Source organism: Rhinopithecus roxellana, chromosome 3 (assembly GCF_007565055.1).
Source record: "Rhinopithecus roxellana isolate Shanxi Qingling chromosome 3, ASM756505v1, whole genome shotgun sequence".
Taxonomy (NCBI): domain Eukaryota; kingdom Metazoa; phylum Chordata; class Mammalia; order Primates; family Cercopithecidae; genus Rhinopithecus; species Rhinopithecus roxellana.
Genome location: NC_044551.1, coordinates 158,356,242 through 158,375,192, shown reverse-complemented (window position 1 = coordinate 158,375,192; position 18,951 = coordinate 158,356,242). Strand labels below are relative to the sequence as shown.

The 18,951-nt window shown below is 52.7% G+C and overlaps 1 protein-coding gene across 5 annotated transcripts in view; it reads left to right on the top strand.

Moving 5' to 3' along the window:
* Nucleotides 1-970: 970 nt before the first annotated feature.
* Nucleotides 971-18,951, top strand: part of ARAP3 (ArfGAP with RhoGAP domain, ankyrin repeat and PH domain 3) — a 28,972-nt gene continuing 10,991 nt past the window's right edge. For 2 of the 5 annotated variants that reach the window (XM_030927445.1, XM_030927444.1), the window contains exons 1-19: nucleotides 971-1,037; nucleotides 2,694-3,234; nucleotides 3,380-3,441; nucleotides 3,546-3,657; nucleotides 9,776-9,979; nucleotides 10,114-10,183; nucleotides 10,447-10,567; nucleotides 10,655-10,839; nucleotides 10,943-11,049; nucleotides 11,300-11,499; nucleotides 11,605-11,690; nucleotides 11,833-12,015; nucleotides 12,188-12,323; nucleotides 12,955-13,071; nucleotides 13,519-13,666; nucleotides 13,776-13,878; nucleotides 16,934-17,153; nucleotides 18,202-18,265; nucleotides 18,494-18,657. In XM_030927445.1, the coding sequence (XP_030783305.1) occupies nucleotides 2,711-3,234; nucleotides 3,380-3,441; nucleotides 3,546-3,657; nucleotides 9,776-9,979; nucleotides 10,114-10,183; nucleotides 10,447-10,567; nucleotides 10,655-10,839; nucleotides 10,943-11,049; nucleotides 11,300-11,499; nucleotides 11,605-11,690; nucleotides 11,833-12,015; nucleotides 12,188-12,323; nucleotides 12,955-13,071; nucleotides 13,519-13,666; nucleotides 13,776-13,878; nucleotides 16,934-17,153; nucleotides 18,202-18,265; nucleotides 18,494-18,657 (2,806 nt within the window). In that variant the 5' untranslated portion in view covers nucleotides 971-1,037; nucleotides 2,694-2,710. Of the gene's footprint in view, nucleotides 1,038-2,693; nucleotides 3,235-3,379; nucleotides 3,442-3,545; nucleotides 3,658-6,125; nucleotides 6,253-9,775; nucleotides 9,980-10,113; nucleotides 10,184-10,446; nucleotides 10,568-10,654; nucleotides 10,840-10,942; nucleotides 11,050-11,299; nucleotides 11,500-11,604; nucleotides 11,691-11,832; nucleotides 12,016-12,187; nucleotides 12,324-12,954; nucleotides 13,072-13,518; nucleotides 13,667-13,775; nucleotides 13,879-16,933; nucleotides 17,154-18,201; nucleotides 18,266-18,493; nucleotides 18,658-18,951 lie in introns of those variants that run through there. The other 3 variants (XM_030927447.1, XM_030927446.1, XM_030927448.1) reach the window with 3 other exon arrangements.

Genomic DNA, 18,951 nt, shown 5'->3' with positions numbered 1-18,951 from the left:
TCCTCTCATACAAACAGGAAAACACAGCCGGCCAGCGCCCCCCCCCCAACACACACACACACACACACACACACACACACACACACACACACACAGCCAAACACTGGCCCTGCTCAGAGAGGGAAGTGCCTCCGCCCCTGGGAGACAGGCTCCAGGACTGGGGTTCCGGCAAGACTAGGGAAGGAAAGAGGAGCCATTCCTCCCCAGGTGTCCTCGGCATACCCCCTGAAATTTTAGGGTGGGAGAGTGGGGAAAAGGGGCGGCTTCTCCCACGAATGAAACAGCGGTTTGCTTGGTCACTGCGCTTGCAGGGCGTCAGCCTGTCTCAAAACGGCAGCCCCAAACCTTGGTTTGGATGTAGGGATGTTGCCTTGCGGACCGTCATCCCTCGGAGGAACCGAGGCCGGGCCCTTAGGAATGGAAGTGGGGAGAAACAGACGGGGACCCCTCTGCTGGGCCTCTGCACTTGTTGCCCAGGCCAAGTCTGGGCAACTTGGAAGGTTGTGGTTCCCCATGAATTCTGGATGTCCAGCTTCCGTCCCCCCACTAAACTGGTTGCCAGGGTCCAGCACCCTGCTGGGCGTAGGAGAGGTGCCCTGAGGGCTTATGGTTCGACCTTTCCTCCACACTTTTGGCAGGACTGGAGGGCATGAGTGCAGCGGAGAGGATGCAAAACCTTCTCTGGCACTCTCAGTTTCTACCTCCGTCCCAATCTCCGTCCCGGTCTCAGTCTGCCTCTTTGTCCCTCTCCCTGAGGTTGTCTTGGTCCCAACGTGTTCTGGTCCTTTCTCGGCCTGCGAGAGGGCACACTGGGGGCAGACTCGGAGATAAGCGCGGCGGTTAGGCAAGGAGCCCAAACCCTTTGGAGGCCTGCGCTTGCACAAGGAGTGGCCGGGGCCCCGCGGAGGGAACCGGCCGGGCGGGGCGGGGCTGGGCCCGTCGAGGGAGGGCAGAGGGGAGGCGGGGCCGGCGCGGCGGGACCCGGAGCCTCGGACGCGCGGCGGGCACCCGCGAGCGGACGGCGGCCGCGTAGTGAGGTGAGGACCCCCGCGCCCCCCGGGTCCCTGCTTCCCAGACTCCTCCCCATCACCTTCTCGAGGGCCTTCGTGGGCTCCCAGGGTCCCCTCGGCGCCAGCGGCCCTCCCCCTCCCCGCCACGACCCGCCCCTCCCTCCTGCTGCCCGGCCTCTGCCCCATCCCTCCTCGCCCCCTCCCTCGTCGCAGCCTGCGCTGCCTGCCACTGCCCGCCCCGCCCCCGCCGCTCCTGTTCCGTGAGCACCTCGGCTCCCAGTCCCGTGCTCTGGAGCCCGGCCTGAGTCACCGGGAAACCAGGTCCTGAGTCAGGGCCCGAGGGTCAGCACGCGGGCCCTGGCTTGGGAATGAGGCCCAGCTGGAGAGAGGCAGAAGGAGGCCCGCACTGATGCTGGAACGGAGAGGGCGTCCTGGTCACCGACAGAGCATAAGAGCAACAGGGAGAGAGCCTAGGCCGAGGAGGAAGACAGAAACCCAGGCTCAGAGGCAGACAGAGACACAGATACAACTCAAGATCTGGTTAGAATTGGAGACTGAGTCAGGGACAAGCTTAATGACAGAGAGCAAAACAGGGTGGGACAAGGAGAGGGACAAAGAAGGATTGAGAGGTTGAGATGGAGTGAGGCAGGGACAGGGACAAGGCAGAGATAAAACTCAGGGGCCACAGAATTAGAGACAGGTCTATGAAATAGACCAGGGTCAGGGTCAGGCTGGCGGAAGGGGGACAGAGCAGAGACCTGAGCCCAAGGGAATGGGCAGCGAAAAGGCAAGCTCAGAAAAGGAAGGCTTGGAGAAAGCAGAGGTGAGGGGATGGCATTTCACACTGCTGAACTGCTACAGGGCATGTGCACACACATGTGAACAGCATGTGAACATGCTGCTGGTGGGTACCTCTTGAGTACCCCTGACCTCTGGTCCCTCATCTCTCTGGCCTGGTTCTCTGCCCCCATCCTTATTCTTCAATTAGCCTCCACCCAGGGCCGGGACCCCACACGTTAGGACTGGTTAGGGCTCTCTGGACAGCCTGACCAAGGCAGGCAGGATGTGGAGGCGGCCAGGGCTGGAGGGACAGGAAGGAAGTCTGAGCAGAGACAATAGGTGGAAGGGGAGGAGGGACTGGGAACAACCAGGATTAGGATGGCAGGCCTGTATACCTCGGCTCTGGAAACAAGAGGGAGCGGGGTCTGCACCTCCTTCCTCCTACCTAGGCTGCCCCTCTCCCCACCTTAGTCCACAGCTGATCTGGCCACATCACTGGCCCCTCTTCTGCATCTCCCAATCCCACTCTGCTCCACAGCATTCTAGCATCTTGTCCCATGCTTATTCAGTTGGATGTGCAGTCAGGCAGGAGCAGAGCTTTGACCCAGACCCAGGGTGGGCAGGAGCTGAGGGGCCAACTCTAGCACTGACTTGCTGTGAACCTGGGGCAAGCCCCTTCCCCTCTCTGGGCCTCAGTTTCCTTAACTTCAAATGAAGTCCCTTCCCTAAGTAGAGAGCCATTGCTGTTGTTCTGGGATAGATCTACTTCCAGATCGCAGGCCTGTCAGCATCTTTCTTTGGAGGAAGATTGGAGGCTGGTGCTCACTGTCCAGGCCTCAGACCTTGGGGCAGGGAGGGGGATTCTCAGCCTGAGCCCTCCCTTCACCCTGCCCCTCCCCTCAGCAATGGCCTGAGCCCCCATGGCTGCCCCTCAGGACCTGGACATCGCTGTGTGGCTGGCCACGGTGCACCTGGAGCAGTATGCAGACACGTTCCGACGGCATGGCCTGGCTACAGCAGGTGCAGCCCGGGGCCTGGGCCACGAGGAGCTGAAGCAGTTGGGCATCAGCGCCACAGGGCACCGGAAACGCATTCTGCGCCTGCTGCAGACAGGCACCGAAGAGGGCTCCCTGGATCCCAAATCAGATAGTGCCATGGAACCATCCTCCAGCCCAGCCCCCAAAACCCAGCCCCCTAAACCCGTGCCGAAGCCCAGGACCGTGTTTGGTGGACTCAGTGGCCCTGCCACCACTCAGAGACCTGGGCTGAGCCCAGTCCTCGGGGAACCAGGAGTGTCCAGGAGCCCAGAGCCCAGCCCAAGGCCCCCTCCTCTCCCCACTTCCTCCACTGAGCAGTCTTCAGCCCTAAATACTGTGGAGATGATGCCTAATTCCATCTACTTCGGCCTGGACCTAAGAGGCAAGGCACAGGCAGCTCAGGAAAAGTGAGTGGGGTTGGCTCCCTAGGGACTGATGCTGGGGGGACTGGGGAGGAGAGCATGAATTGGACAGAGGCGGAGGTGGGGAGCAGGGCATGAAGGCTTGTCTTCCTCCTCTCTCCCTAAGTAACCAATAGACCTTTCCCTTCAGGGCCCCAGACAGCTCCCAAACCACTGCCCCCACCCCTGCCCTCAGGCCCACAGCAGGCACAGGTAACTGGATTATCACGGGTTGGGGGAGAGGAATAGTGCCCTCAGGACCTCATACACTCCCAGCAATCTCCTCTTCCCTGTGCATTCCCCTCTCCTCCTGCCAGTGCACATAATGGATCCTGGTTGTCTGTACTATGGTGTCCAACCTGTGGGGACTCCAGGGGCCCCTGACAGAAGAGAGGGCAGAGGTGTTTGTCAGGACAGGGCTGAACACAGGTGAGTACTAAACAGGGAAGTGGTGGGAGGGAGGAGCAGGTGAGTCGGTGGTGGCCGTGTGTCCAGTTATTCAACAAACGTGCATTGAGTATTCACCAGCCAGGCACTCAAGATACAGGATGAGTATCACAGACCCAGTGCCACCCTCAGGCAGCTTGTGACTCAGTGGGACAGACTGGGAATAAAACAAGTAGACAAACCAATGGTCATATAATAGAAAATTGGGAGAAGTGCTTTTCTTTCTTTCTTTTCTTTTCTTTTTTTCTTTTGAGATGGAGTCTTGCTCTGTCGCCCAGATTGGAGTGCAATGGCACAATCGGCTCACTGCAACCTCCGCCTCCTGGGTTTAAACAATTATCCTGTCTCAGGCTCCTGGGTAGCTGGGATTACAGGTGCATGCCACCACGCCCGGCTAATTTTTGTATTTTTAGTAGAGATGGAGTTTCGCCATGTTGGCCAGGCTGGTCTCAAACTCCTGACCTTAGGTGATCCTCCCGCCTTGGCCTCCCAAAGTGCTGGCATTACAGGCGTGAACCACCATGCCCAACTAGGAGAAGTGCTTTTTGTTTTTTCATTCAACAAATATTTATTGAGCAACTATCATATACCAGATGTAGATGCTTGGGATAGATTAGTGTACACAGAAATCCCTGCCCTTGTGGGGAGATACTCCATTAACAATAAACATAATACATTAAATATTATAGAATGTTTAAAAGGTATTAAGTGCCATGGAGAAAATAGAGCAGGGTAAGAGGGCTGGGAGGTTGGCTGGGCACAGTAGCTCATACCTGTAATCCCAGAACTTTGGGAGGCTGAGGCGGGCAGATCACCTGAGGTCAGGAGTTTGAGACCAGCCTGGCCAACAGGATGAAACCCCATCTCTACTAAAAATACAAAAATTAGCCAGGCTCAGTGTTGGACGCCTGTAATCCCAGCTAGTTAGGAGGTTGAGGCAGGAGAATTGGTTGAACCCGGGAGGCAGATGTAGCAGTGACTCAGGAAAAAAAAATAAATGAAGGCTGGGGGCACTGCAAGTTTTCATTTAGAGTTAGCAGAGTGTTAAGAAGATGGCATTTGATCAAAAACTTGAAGGAAAGGAGGTGAAAGAGTTAGCCATGAAGATAACTGGGGAAAGAGTGCCCAGGTAGGGCGAGTGACTGGAACAGAGGCCTCAAGGCGGGTGTGTGCCCAAGGGGATCCAGGAGCAGTGAGGAGGCCAGGGCATCTTGGCTGGGGCAGGTGGGCCATGGTGGGAGGAATGGCAGGAGATGAAGTCAGAGAGGTAAAAGAGGCTAGATAAGGGCTGGGCACAGTGGCTCACGCCTGTAATTCCAGCACTTTGGGAGGCCAAGGTGGGTGGATCACCCGAGGTCAGGAGTTCGAGAGCAGCCTAGCCAACATGGTAAATCTCGTCTCTACTAAAAATACAAAAAAATAGCCAGGTGTGGTGGTGGGCACCTGTAGTCCCAGCTACTCAGGAGGCTGAGGCAGGAGAATGGCGGGAACCCGGGAGGTGGAGCATGCAGTGAGCCAAGGTCATGCCACTGCACTTCAGCCTGGGCGACAGAGTGAGACTCTGTCTCAAAAAAAAAAAAAAAAAAAGAGTAGGAAAAATAGCTGGGAGTGGTGGTGCACACCTGTAGTCCCAGCTACTAGAGAGGCTGAAGCAGGAGAATCACTTGAACCAGGGAGGTGGAGGTTGCAGTCAATCAAGATCATGCCACTGCCCTCCAGCCTGGACAACAGAGTGAGACCCTGTTTTTTTGTTTGTTTGTTTTTTTTTTTTTTTTTTTTTTTTTTTAAAACCAACAAAACAAAAACAAGAGGCCAGATAGGGCAGGAGCTTGTAAGGACTTTGGCTTTTACTCTAAGTGAAATGGGAAGCCATTGAGAGGTTTTGACTTTATAAATGGATCCCCCTGGTTGCTGTGTTGAGAGTGGTCTGTAGGGGGCAAAAGGAGAGGCAGAGAGACCAGTGGGGAGGTTTTTGTAGTAATGTAGGTGAGAGACCTCAGAGTACAGTGATAGTAGCGGAGATGATGAAAAGTGGCTTTATTTTGAAGGCAAACTGTCAGATTAACTTGGGGTGTGAGAAAAAAAGAGCAGTCAAGAATGACTTGGAGGGCTTCTGTCTGAGCTGGTGCTGACCAGTATGGTAGCCATTAGCCACACGTGACTACTGGGCCTATGAAATGTGGCTAGTCTCCATTGAGATGCACAATAAATGTAAAACACCTGCTAGATTTCAAAGACTTAATATGAGAAAAAGCAATACTGGATGAATATAATAAATATAAACATAAATTATCTTATGTTTATATTTTATGTTGATTATAGAATTTTTATGTAGTAAAAATAGTCATTTTTATGTTGATTATATACTAAAATGTTAATGTTTAGGATATATTGGGTTAAATAAAATATATTATTAAAATTAATTTCACCTGTTTCTTTTAATTTTTTTAAACGTGGCTACTGAAAAGTTTAAAATTACATACTTGGTTCGCATTGACTTCTGCTGGATAGCACTGTCCCGAGCACCTGAAAGTTCCTGGAGCCGCCACGGTCTGAGATGGGGAAGACTGTGCTAAGGCAGGTGGGAGGTGAGGGTAGATCAGGAGTGCAGTTCTGGATGTGTTGAATTTGAGGTGTAAGTTATACCTCCAAGAAGAGGTGAAGAATAGACCACCAGGTAGACAAGTCTAGAGTATGGGGAGAGGTCAGAGCTGGAGACCTAAACTTGGGAGTTGTCAGCGCTTAGATGGGTGCATAGAGCTGTGAGTGAGTGCAGATAGAGAAGAGGACCAAGATCAAAGCCCTCATGTACTCCCATATCTAGAGGTTTGGGAGAAGAGGAAGAATCTGCAAAATGGACAGAAGAGAAATAGACAGCAAATAAAAGGCCAGGAGAATATGATGTCATAGGAGCAAAGTGAAGAAAATGGAGGAGAAAAGGGAGAGACCAACTGTGTCCTACGCTTTCTGAGGGGTCTGCTACTGAGTATGATGGGACTTAGAACTGACCCTTGGAATTCGAGGTCACTGGGGATCTTGACAAGTACAGTCTCAGAGTGATGGGGTGAAAGCCCAGTCAGAGTGGGTTTTAAGAGAGAATAGAAAAGTATAGACAGTGTCTTTTGAGGAATTTTTCTGCAAAGAAGAGCAGAGAGTTGGAATGATTGTTGCTAGAGGAAGTAGAGTCAAGAAAAGAGTTTTTTTTTTTGTTTGTTTTTTTTTTTTTTTTTTTTTTTTTGAGACTGAGTCTCGCTCTGTCACCCAGGCTGGAGTGCAGTGGCCGGATCTCAGCTCACTGCAAGCTCCGCCTCCCGGGTTCACGCCATTCTCCTGCCTCAGCCTCCCGAGCAGCTGGGACTACAGGTGCCTGCCACCTCGCCCGGCTAGTTTTTTGTATTTTTTAGTAGAGACGGGGTTTCACCGTGTTAGCCAGGATGGTCTCGATCTCCTGACCTCGTGATCCGCCCGTCTCGGCCTCCCAAAGTGCTGGGATTACAGGCTTGAGCCACCGCACCCGGCAAGAAAAGAGTTTTTATGTTGTTGTTTTTGAGACAGAGTCTTGCTCTGTGGCCCAGGTTGGAGTGCAGTGGCACGATCTCGGCTCACCACAACCTCTGCCTTCTGGGTTCAAGTGATTCTCCTGCCTCAGCCTCCTGAGTAGCTGGGACTACAGGCATGTGCCACCACGCCCAGCTAATTTTTGTACTTTTAGTAGAGACAGGGTTTTTCACCATGTTGGCCAGGATGGTCTTGATCTCTTGACCTTGTGATCCGCCTGCCTTGGCCTCCCAAAGTTCTGGGATTACAGGCGTGAGACACCGTACCCATCCAAGAAGAGTTTTTTACTGGATGCAATGTTATGTAGGTTTGTAGGTGAATAGGAATGATCTGGTAGGGAGGGACAGTTACGTACGGGAGAGGAGAGTGAGGGATGTCTAGAGTGATTGTGTGGGTGAGAGGAATAGGCTTAAGTGCACAGAGGAGGGTCTGGCTTTAGACATGGGTGTTTATTATAGTCACAGGAGGAAGGCAGAATATGTGCGTCAAACTGGGTAAACATGGCACTGGGAGTCTGTGGGGGTTCTTATCTGATTACTTCAATTTCTCAGTGAAGTAGGAAACAGGCTGCAGTAGCGGTTCTCAACGTTAGCTGGGGAACTTTTAAAACTACAAGTGCCTGGGCCCTCTCCCAGAGATTCACATTTAAGTGTCTGGTGTGGAGCCCATGTACTGATATTTTTTAATGTTTCCCAAGTTATTTTGTGCTATTGAGGTTGAGAACCCCTGGAAAGTGATAGAGAATAATAGAGGAATCTACTCAGATTAGTTAAGGGAGGCCTCTCTGAGAAGATGACATAAGCAGAGACCTGAAGGATGAGAAAAAGCAGCCCAGAGAAGCATGGAAGGAGGCAAGTTCTAGGTAGAGGGAAGAGTGTGTGCAAAGGCTCTGAAACACGGAGGACAATGTGGCTGTAAGCAAGGGCCAGGGCAACACAGGATGCAGTCAGGGGAGTGTCTGTGGGCCTCAGTGTACAAGTTCTTGCAGCCCATTGGAATTTGGGTTTAACCTAAGTGCAAATGGGTCGTTATTAAAAGCTTCCTGCAAGGGAGTAAAATGGTCTCATCTGCATTTGTAAAAGAGCACTTTGGTGCCTGTGGGAGAATAAGTGTGGGAGGGAGGGCAAGAGTGAAAGCAGGTGACCAGTTAGGGAATTTGTATCACCCTGGTGAGAGTTGATAGGAACTTGGTGCTTGGTCCAGGGAGAGGTCAAGAACGTTTTGGAGAAAGAGTCCAGACATATTGATTAGCCGTGGGCAACCATGACAGGGAGCGATCTACACAGCCCTTCCCTGTCTTTTCCATCCGAATCATATTAATGGCACAGAAGATGGACTGAAATTTTCCTAATAAAAATTCCAAGTGGCCGGGCGCGGTGGCTCAAGCCTGTAATCCCAGCACTTTGGGAGGCCGAGACGGGCGGATCACGAGGTCAGGAGATCAAGACCATCCTGGCTAACACAGTGAAACCCTGTCTCTACTAAAAACTACAAAAAACTAGCCGGGTGAGGTGGCAGGCGCCTGTAGTCCCAGCTACTCGGGAGGCTGAGGCAGGAGAATGGCGTGAGCCCGGGAGGTGGAGGTTGCAGTGAGCTGACATCCGGCCACTGCACTCCAGCCTGGGTGACAGAGCGAGACTCCGTCTCAAAAAAAAAAAAAAAAAAAAAAAAAAAAAAAAAAAAAAAAAAAAAAAATTCCAAGTATGCTCAGGAAAGCAGCTCCATGCCAATCTTAAGGGTTTTGAACCTCCCTATTCCCCTGTTTGAAAAGCAGATCCAGACTGGGCACAGTGTCTCACTCACGCCTGTAACCCCAACAGTTTGGGAGGCCAAGGTGGGAGGATCACTTGAGCCCAGGAGTTTGAGACCAGCCTGGGCAACATAGCGAGATCTCATCTCTACTAAAAATAAAAATTAAAAAATTAGCCAAGTGTGGTGGCCAGCACATGCCTGTAGTCCCAGCTACTCAGGGTGGGAGGATCCCTTGAGCCCAGAAGTTCAAGGCTGCAGTGAGCCATGATTGCACCACTGTGCTCAGCCTGGGCAGCAGAGAGAGAGAGACACCCTGTCTCAAAAGAGGCTGGGCGTGGTAGCTCACACCTGTAATCCCAACATTTTGGGAGGCCAAGGCGGGTGAATCACCTGAGGTCAGGAATTTTCGACCAGCCTGACCAACATCGAGAAACCCCATCTCTACTAAAAATACAAAATTAGCTGGGTGTGGTAGTGTATTCTTGTAATCCCAGCTACTCAGGAGGCTGAGGCAGGAGAATGGCTTGAACCCGAGAGGCAGAGGTTGCAGTGAGCCGAGATCGCACCATTGCACTCCAGCCTCGGCAACAAGAGCGAAGCTCCATCTCAAAAAAAAAAAAAAAAAAAAAAAAAAAAAAAAGAAAAGAAAAGAAAAAAAGCAAAGCAAAGCAGATCCAGTACCTGCCAGGCATTCTATTCTTAGGTGATGTGAGTAGGATGGAGAAGGTACAAAGAGGGTGTCCAGGGTACTTGTCTAATGTGTGTCCCTCCCTGTGTTGGCCCCCACAAGGCTCAGCAGGCAGGATCTGGAGGCACGGGAGGATGCTGGCTATGCCAGCCTTGAGCTACCTGGAGACTCCACTCTTTTATCACCCACCCTGGAAACAGAGGAGACCAGTGATGACCTCATTTCACCCTATGCCAGCTTTTCCTTCACAGCAGACCGCCCCACGCCCCTGCTCAGTGGCTGGCTAGACAAGCTCTCCCCTCAGGGGTGGGTGCTGGGAAGGGAAGGGAGGGAGAAGAGAGAGGCTGGGAGGTGGTTGCATGGGAAAGTGCCCCCAGACCCTGTGATCCCCCTAACCCCATGCAACCTCGAACAGTGATCTTGGCTTCTTCCTTCCTCAGAAACTATGTCTTCCAGAGACGCTTTGTGCAGTTCAACGGGAGGAGTCTGATGTACTTTGGCAGTGACAAGGTGGGGGGCTAGGAGATGTGACACGGAGATGAGGGAGAGGGACAGCTGAGAGGGGCTCAGAATTGGAAGGAGGGAAGTCCATGGTGTATGTGGGGGGGCAGTGACTGCATGACTCATATCAGCATTTAAAGTAGCTGGCTTAGCAGCTGTACCCACTGCTTGTGGATTGAATGCCAATCTCATAAAATCTGGGGCAGGACCCAGGGGTTGGCACACATGGTTCAGTTCCTGTCCTCATGGGTCATTGAGCTCTCTCTCTGCAGGACCCCTTCCCTAAGGGTGTGATACCTTTGACTGCCATTGAGATGACCCGCAGCAGCAAGGACAACAAGTTCCAGGTCATCACCGGCCAGAGGGTGTTCGTGTTCCGCACAGAGAGCGAGGGTGAGGGCCACAGCTCCCTGAGTCAGGGCAGGAGGGAGGGAGGCTGTGTGTGCAATAGCCACTGACCTGCTTCTCCATCCCCACCAGCTCAGCGGGACACGTGGTGCTCCACACTGCAGTCCTGTCTGAAGGAGCAGCGCCTCCTGGGCCACCCCCGGCCCCCCCAGCCACCCCGACCCCTCCGCACGGGAATGCTGGAGCTGCGTGGACACAAGGCCAAGGTGTTTGCTGCCTTGAGCCCTGGAGAGCTGGCACTGTACAAGAGTGAGCAGGTACTGTACAAGAGTGAGCAGGTGAGGAGAGCTGGGTGAGGGCTGAGGGGCCTGAACTAGTCTCTTCTGGCACCTCACAATGCCCATCCCCTGACCCCACCAGGCCTTCTCTCTGGGCATCGGGATCTGCTTCATCGAACTGCAGGGCTGCAGCGTCCGGGAGACCAAGAGTCGAAGCTTCGACCTGCTCACACCCCACCGCTGCTTCAGGTGGGGCCTGGGCCAGTGGGAGGCAAGGCTGGGAGACTTTTGGGGGAGGCACAAGGGTGCAGAGGACTGGAGGCCTCCTCAGTAGGACGTCAGAGGGTGTGCACGGATGGTAGTCCAGTGAGCTGGGTCAAGATGTCAGAAGGGTCTGGGCTGCCCCAGGTGTGGCCTGTGGTGGCTCCTGCAGCAAGGGCGAGGGGGATGGGACATGGTGGGTAGGTCCATGCCCATGGACTGGCTGTCAACCCCTCAGCTTCACAGCCGAGTCTGGGGGTGCTCGGCAGAGCTGGGCGGCCGCTCTGCAGGAAGCAGTAACCGAGACCCTGTCTGACTACGAGGTGGCTGAGAAGATCTGGTCTAATCGGGCCAACCGGCATTGTGCAGACTGTGGGTCCTCCCGCCCAGACTGGGCCGCTGTCAATTTGGGGGTGGTCATCTGCAAGCAGTGTGCAGGTGAGGACTGGCCTCAAGCCTATGTGGGGAACAGGAGGTCTGGGACTAGAGGGCTCAGGGTACCCATGCCCCATGCCCGTCACACCCTCATACACCCTCACACAGGTCAGCACCGGGCCCTGGGTTCCGGGATCTCCAAGGTGCAGAGCCTGAAGCTGGACACGAGTGTCTGGAGTAATGAGATAGTGCAGGTGAGGGGCAGAAGAGGGAGAAATAGGGAGGGGTAGAAGGGAGCATCCAGAAGCAGGCCTTGGGCCAGCCTGGGGACAGGATTGGAACATCTGAGGACTCTTGAGTTCCTGTCACCTGCCTTTGCCCCTTGTCATCCCACAGTTGTTCATTGTCCTGGGAAATGATCGTGCCAACCGCTTCTGGGCAGGGACCCTACCCCCAGGTGAGGGACTGCATCCAGATGCGACCCCTGGCCCCCGGGGTGAGTTCATCTCCCGAAAGTACCGGCTGGGTCTCTTCCGGAAGCCCCACCCTCAGTACCCAGATCATAGCCAGCTTCTCCAGGTAGGAGGGACAGAGCGGGGCTGATCTGGGGTGGGGGTGGGGTGTCAGGAAACACTCTCTGGAGTTGGAATGCCTAGACTTGGGTGGTGGGGACTGTTTTGGGTGATCATACGACTGTCCCCAATGCTCTGTTTGGGATTTGGGGCTGACAGAGGCCCTTCCCTCCCTGCAGGCACTGTGTGCAGCTGTGGCAGGACCCAACCTGCTGAAGAACATGACCCAGCTCCTCTGTGTTGAGGCCTTCGAGGGCGAGGAGCCCTGGTCTCCGCCAACCCTTGATGGCAGCTGCCCTGGCCTCATGCCCCCAGGTCATCCCCCAAGTGCCTCCTCTCTCCCCCACAGGAATTCTCAGACCCAACCTGTGATTCACTTCTTCCAAGGGGCCCCAATTAGCTGATCACAGTGGCCCAGCCTGGGCAGTTTCCCAAATCCTCAGATCCTCCAGGGCCTATCTCCTGATGTCATGTAATAGCTGATGATGGTCATGGCTGGGGAGGGTCTGGGTGTTCCAGGTGCTAGTGCTGGTCCACCCCAGACAGGGCCAATCCATAGGTCAGGGCTAGTCTCCCTGGAGACAGTCTGATCTCTCAAAGAAGTGATCAGCTTAGTGACACTCATCTCCATTGGTCAGGCCAGTGGGGCTGAGACCCTTACAGGATGGCACATGCCCTGAGGTGCCCACCCAGAGCTAACAGCCTGGTTGGCTGGCTGGTGGGGAGAGGCAGTGGGCAGGGGCTGGGCCAGAGGCCTCCCCGTCTCGTTACCCCTGCCTCTCTGTTTTGCAATCTGGGTAGTGAGGGATCCAGCTCCATTGGGCTGTACTTGGCTGTGCTGCCAGTGGAGTCAGGTCCCACTGTCTTTCTCCATTTCATCCCTTCCCCAGAGGGGGTCAGGTGATCCCATTGCACTTGGCTGACCTACTTCCCCTTCCCCTTGCAGACCCCTCCCCTGGTGTGTACAATGAGGTGGTGGTGCCTGCTACTTACAGCGGCTTCCTGTACTGTGGTCCCGTCACCAACAAAGCTGGACCCTCACCCCCTCGCAGGGGCCGGGATGGTGAGGGGGAGCCAAGGGATGGGAGGATACAGGGACAGAAAGTGGATAGGTGTGAGTGTACTGCAGAGGGACAAAGAGGAGAGGGCTGGGATGGGAAAGTGGGGCCATGCCTGGGAATAGGTTGGGGTCCTGGGGGTGAGAGAGAGACCATGCCAGGTGGCAGCATTGAGTGATAGTTAAGAGCATCTGTTCTGAAGTCAGACTGTCTGGGTCAAATCCCAGCTCTGCTACTTCCTACCTATGTGTCTTGGGTGAGCTACTGAAACTGACCCTCAGTTTCCCCATCTGCAAAACAGGACTGAGTATAACACCTCATAGGGTTATTGTGAAGATTTCATGGGATCATATATGGGCAAAGGGCTTGACACAGAATAAATATCTGGTAAATGGGAACTATGACAGTGGGGGCAGAGGTCTGCTGCCCCTGACTATCTCCCTCCTCCTTAGCTCCCCCCCGCCTATGGTGTGTGCTGGGAGCAGCTCTGGAAATGTTTGCATCAGAAAACAGCCCTGAACCCCTCAGCCTCATACAGCCCCAGGATATTGTATGTCTGGGTGTGAGCCCCCCACCCACTGACCCAGGTGACCTTGACAGGTAATAGCCCTCCTGTGCTCACCGAGCTTCCCCTTTTCTCTTCCCAGCCTCCAGCCTGACAGTCCCCTCATTGGTCCCATTCTCCTCCCTGACCTCATCTTCTCTCTAGGTTCCCCTTTTCCTTTGAGCTCATCCTCACTGGGGGGAGGATCCAGCATTTTGGCACAGATGGAGCTGACAGTCTGGAGGCCTGGACTAGTGCTGTGGGCAAGGTGAGACAGGAGAGCGCCCTCTGCAGCATCTCGTGCTTTCCTTGTCTCCACGTGCTCCCATCTTCTCTCTTATTTCTACAGCCACTTCTTCCACTAACAGCTAAGGGTGACTGAGCACATATTCTGTGCCAGGCCCTGTGTTAAGCACTGCCCACTCGATATCTTATTTAATTTTCACAACCACCCTCAGAGGTAAGGTTTTACGTATAAGGAAACTAAATTTTAGAGTTTATGAATTCACTTGGTCAAGGTTACAGAGCTAGGAGGCAGCAGAGCAGAGGACTAAAATTCAGGCCTCTGTCTGCAAAGCTCATGGCCCAAACCTTGCTGTGCCAATGCCTCCTCCCATGAAGAAGCTGGTTCTGATTCCCACTACCTACCCTCTGCTCCAGTTTTCCAGCAAGCCCAGAGGCAAAGCTACCTTCATATTTCCCAGCTTGTCCATTCTTAGACATACATTCCCTCCTGTATGCCATTGCCAGAACTGAAAGTTCAGGCCTTAGAGTCAGACATCCTGGGATTGGAGTCTCACAACTCTTAGCCTTGTGAGCTTTTCCACATCTGTAGAGTGGGCGTAAAAGATGCACCCCCTAGGGTTGAGGATTAAATGACATGTGAGGCCCACACATAGCAAGCCCTCAGTATGTGGGCGTTGAAATAATAATGATGGTAGTGATGATGACGATGATGACGACAATCTCTCCCATCCTAAGACAGCTTTTCCCTAAGATCTGTTCCATCTTCAACTTTTCACCCTGGTGCCTTCCTTTCCCTCCTGACAATGCGTCAGAAAGTCGTGTGCAGCCTGCAGTTCCCCTTTGACCCCTTACAGCTGCCCTCCTCTGCCCATGCCCTTCTGAACTGCTACCCAGCAGGTCACCAGTGCCTTCTCATTTCCAAAGGCCAAGGCTGCCTCCCAGCCTCACCAGGTCATCTCTGCAGCATCTGGCACTCCTGTATGGGAAATGCTCCACTGCTCTGGCTTTTGACCCCCTTCTCCCAGGCCTCCTACAACTCCTTACACTAACACATTGTCTCTATATCTTTTCAAGGCTCTGTCGTGGCCCTCCCAACCAGGTTTAAGTCTCCTCTCATTATTATCTACATTTCCAAAAAGCTATCCTTTAAGGCAGTGCTACCCGGAGGGTGCTGTGAAGACTGTCACACCATACTAGCCCCTGGGCTATGTGTTATGGTCCATGACAGGATAAGCACAGAACTTGAGAGTAAGCATTTAGAATATTTTATAGCAATTTGACATAGTAATTTTATATGTTGAATCTAATTATTTTAAAAAAGGGCTTGGGCCAGGCGTGGTGGCTCACACTTGCAAATCCCAGCACTTTGGGAGGCTGAGGCGGGAGGATTGCTTGAGCCCAGGAGTTTGAGAGGAGCCTGGGACCCCGTCTCTACAAAAAATAAAAGAATTAGCCAAGCATGATGGTGCTCACCTGTAGTCCCAGCTACTGGGGAGGCTGAGTTGGGAGGATTGCTTGAGCCCTGGAAGTTGAGCCTACAGTGAGCTGTGATCATGCCACTGCCCTTCAGCCTAGATAAGTGAGGCCTGTCTAAAAAAAAAAAAAGCGGGTCAGGTTGTATTCTTCGTTTTTTCATCCAGATTTTCTAGCAATTCACTTTTATTATTATTATTATTATTTTCTTTTTGAGATGGAGTTTCGCTCTTGTCTCCCAGGCTGGAGTGCAGTGATGAGATCTCGGCTCACTGCAACCTCTGCCTCCCAGGTTCAAGTGATTCTTGTGCCTCAGCCTCCTGAGTAGCTGCGACTATAGGTGCACATGACCATGCCTAGCTAATTTTTGTATTTTTGGTAGAGATGGGGTTTCACCATGTTGGTCAGGCTGGTCTCGAACTCCTGACCTCAGGTGATCCGCCTGCCTCAGCCTCCCAAAGTGCTGGGATTACAGGCTTGAGCCACCGCGCCTAGCCACTTTTATTATTTTTAATGAAAATACAGTATTGGCCAGGCGTGGTGGCTCATGCCTGTAATCCCAACACTTTGGGAGGCTGAGGCAGGCAGATCACCTGAGGTCAGGAGTTTGAGAACAGCAAGGCCAACATGGTGAAACCCTGTCTGTACTAAAAATACAAAAAATTAGCCAGACGTGGTGGGCACCTGTAGTCCCAGCTATTTGGGAGGCTGAGGCAGGAGAACCTCTTGAACCCGGGAGGTGGAGGTTGCAGTGAGCCAAGATCATGCCACTCTACTCCACCCTGGGAGAGAGGAGCGAAACTCCATTTCAATGAAAAAAAAAAAAGAAAGTACAGTATTGGTTAGTGACAGCTTGGGACTTTAAGAAAGAAAAAGGAAAAAAAGCTCTGGTCCTTTACTGCAATTTACTGCAGGTAGCTTGAGAAGCACTGCTTTGCAGTCAACCTCAAACATCCTTTCCTCTATGAAGCCTCTCCCCAGCCCCGTAGGGTGGTGGGATTTCCCAGGGCATCATGAGTCTTCAGGTGTAGCATTTTTGGCTATAAGGAATGAGTATGCCTTTTTGGCTGGGCGCAGTGGCTCCTGTCGGTAATCCCAGCACTTTGGGAGGCCAAGGTGGGCGTTTGAGACCAGCCTGAGCAACATGGCAAAACCGTATCTTTACAAAAAAAGTAAAATAGCCAGGTGTGATGGCATGCTCCTGTAGTCCCAGCTACTCAGGAGGTTGAGGTGGGAAGATCACCTGAGCTGGGGGTGGTTGAGGCTGCAGTGAGCCATGATCACAGCACTGCACAAGAATGAGTATTCTTTCTTACACCCACACCTCAATTAAGGGCACAAGGCTGCCACACAGTGGTCTTCTTTATGTTGGGGAGAGCAAACTGAATTGAATTGAATTTCTTTCCTGTCTTTCTCCATCCATCTCATGTCTCCTCCTTGGCTGTCTCCTTTGTTCTCTCCAATCCTTTTTCATTCCTGCTTTTCTTCTGCTTTCTCTTCGTGTTTTTCTCTGCTTTTCCCTACCCCGGTCACTCTCATTTCTCTCCCCTGTTCCTTGTCTCTTCCCCCATCCCCCTTTCTCCTGTCCTCCCCTGCCTCTACAGTGGTTCTCCCCGCTGAGCTGCCACCAGCTGCTGGGTCCCGGGTTGCTGCGGCTGGGCCGCCTATGGCTGCGGTCCCCCTCCCATACAGCCCCAGCCCCTGGTGTCTGGCTGTCAGGGTTCGGCCTCCTTCGTGGTGACCACCTCTTCCTGTGCTCAGCACCGGGCCCCGGCCCCCCAGCCCCTGAGGACATGGTGCATCTGCGGAGGCTACAGGAGATCAGTAAGCGGGGAGGTTTGGGGGGACAGGGATGAAGGGTGGCCATGGGGGTGCATAGGAGCAGACCTTTATTATTTGGGGGTGCTTATGGGAAACAGCAGAACATGGTGGCTTCAGGCACAAGCTCTGAAGGGAAACTGCCCAGCTTTACACCCCACCTTCATCACTTCCTAGCTGTATATCCCTGGACAAGTTATTTATCCTCTCTGTGCCTTAGTTTCCTCATCTTTAAAATGGGTACAATAATAACATCTTCCTCAGAGGGTTGTAGTGAGGTTCAAATAGGGTAATGCATCTAAAACATGTATCACAGAGCCTGACAAACATTTTTTAAGTGCTAAATAAATGTTATTATTATTATTTTATTTATTTATTTATTTATTTTTTTTGGAGACAGAGTCACGCTCTATCCCCCAGGCTTGAGTGCAAGGGCATGATCTCAACTTCTCAACTCACTGCAACCTCCACCTCCCAGGTTCAAGTGATTCTCATGCCTCAGCCCCCCAAGTACCTGGGATTACAGGCACCTGCCACCATGCCCAGCTAATTTTTGTATTTTTAGTAGGGAAGGGGTTTCACCATGTTGGCCAGGCTGGTCTCGAACTTCTGACCTCAAGTGATCTACCCACCTTGGCCTCCCAAAGTGCTGGGATTACAGGAGTGAGCCACCATGCCCAGCCTATAAATGTTATTATTTGGAGTCACTTGCTGGTTGGGTCCTGGGAGAGAGGACTGGGTACCCTTGCTGCTTTCCTTTCTCCTAAAAGAGGAACAATGTAAGATAATATTTTAGGACTTTGGAAACAAGAGACCTGGGTTTGTGCTTAGTCTTGTCATTTTATAGCAAGTGATTTGGGGCAAGTTACTTAAACTTTCTGAGCTTAATGTGTCACCTATAAAATGGGAATAATAGTACATAACTCATAGGATTCAACTGAACGTTTTTTGTAATGCTCCTAGCCTGGCATCTATGCAAGTTAAGCATTTAATAAATAATAGTCTCTATGATGAAGATGATAATCATGAAAATGTCCACTGATTCTCCTCCCAGGTGTGGTTTCTGCAGCTGACACCCCAGACAAGAAAGAGTATTTGGTCCTGGTGGAGACAGGAAGGTAAATTGCCCCTGCCCTTGACCTGGGGCTCCCCTTCCTGGAGCCGAGCCCACACTCTGCAACCTGGCCTGCTGGACCATTGCCCACTTCCTCAAAGTTTCTTCCCTTGCTCCAAGATGATTTGGGTTGGGTGTTGCTGCCCTCTGCTGATGGCTCTGGGAAGTCTGGTCCCCATGCATCTGGGCCTGTCAGAGGAGCTGGCTCTGATTCAAGCCTCTCTGGTCTCAGGACCCTGTATCTGCAAGGAGAGGGCCGACTGGACTTCACGGCATGGAACACAGCCATTGGGGGCGCGGCTGGTGGGGGCGGCACAGGGCTGCAGGAGCAGCAGATGAGCCGGGGTGACATCCCCATCATCGTGGATGCCTGCATCAGTTTCGTTACCCAGCATGGTGAGTAGGCACTGGCTGATACTGAGCCAATGGGGGTGGGGGGTGGGGGGATGAGGAGGTGGATAACGTGAGCACAGCCAGGGTGGAACATGAGCACGGCCTGGAAGAGCTTTGCCTCCAGAAACTGCAACTGGACCCCAGTTGGTCATATGACTCTTGGCAGGCTGCTTTGCTTTTCTGAACCTCAATTCCATCATCTGTAAAATGGGGCCAACGGTCCTCATTTTCCAGGATAATTGTGACAGTGAGACAATGCTTGTCAAGCCTTGAGTGCAGGTCCTGGCATGTAATAAG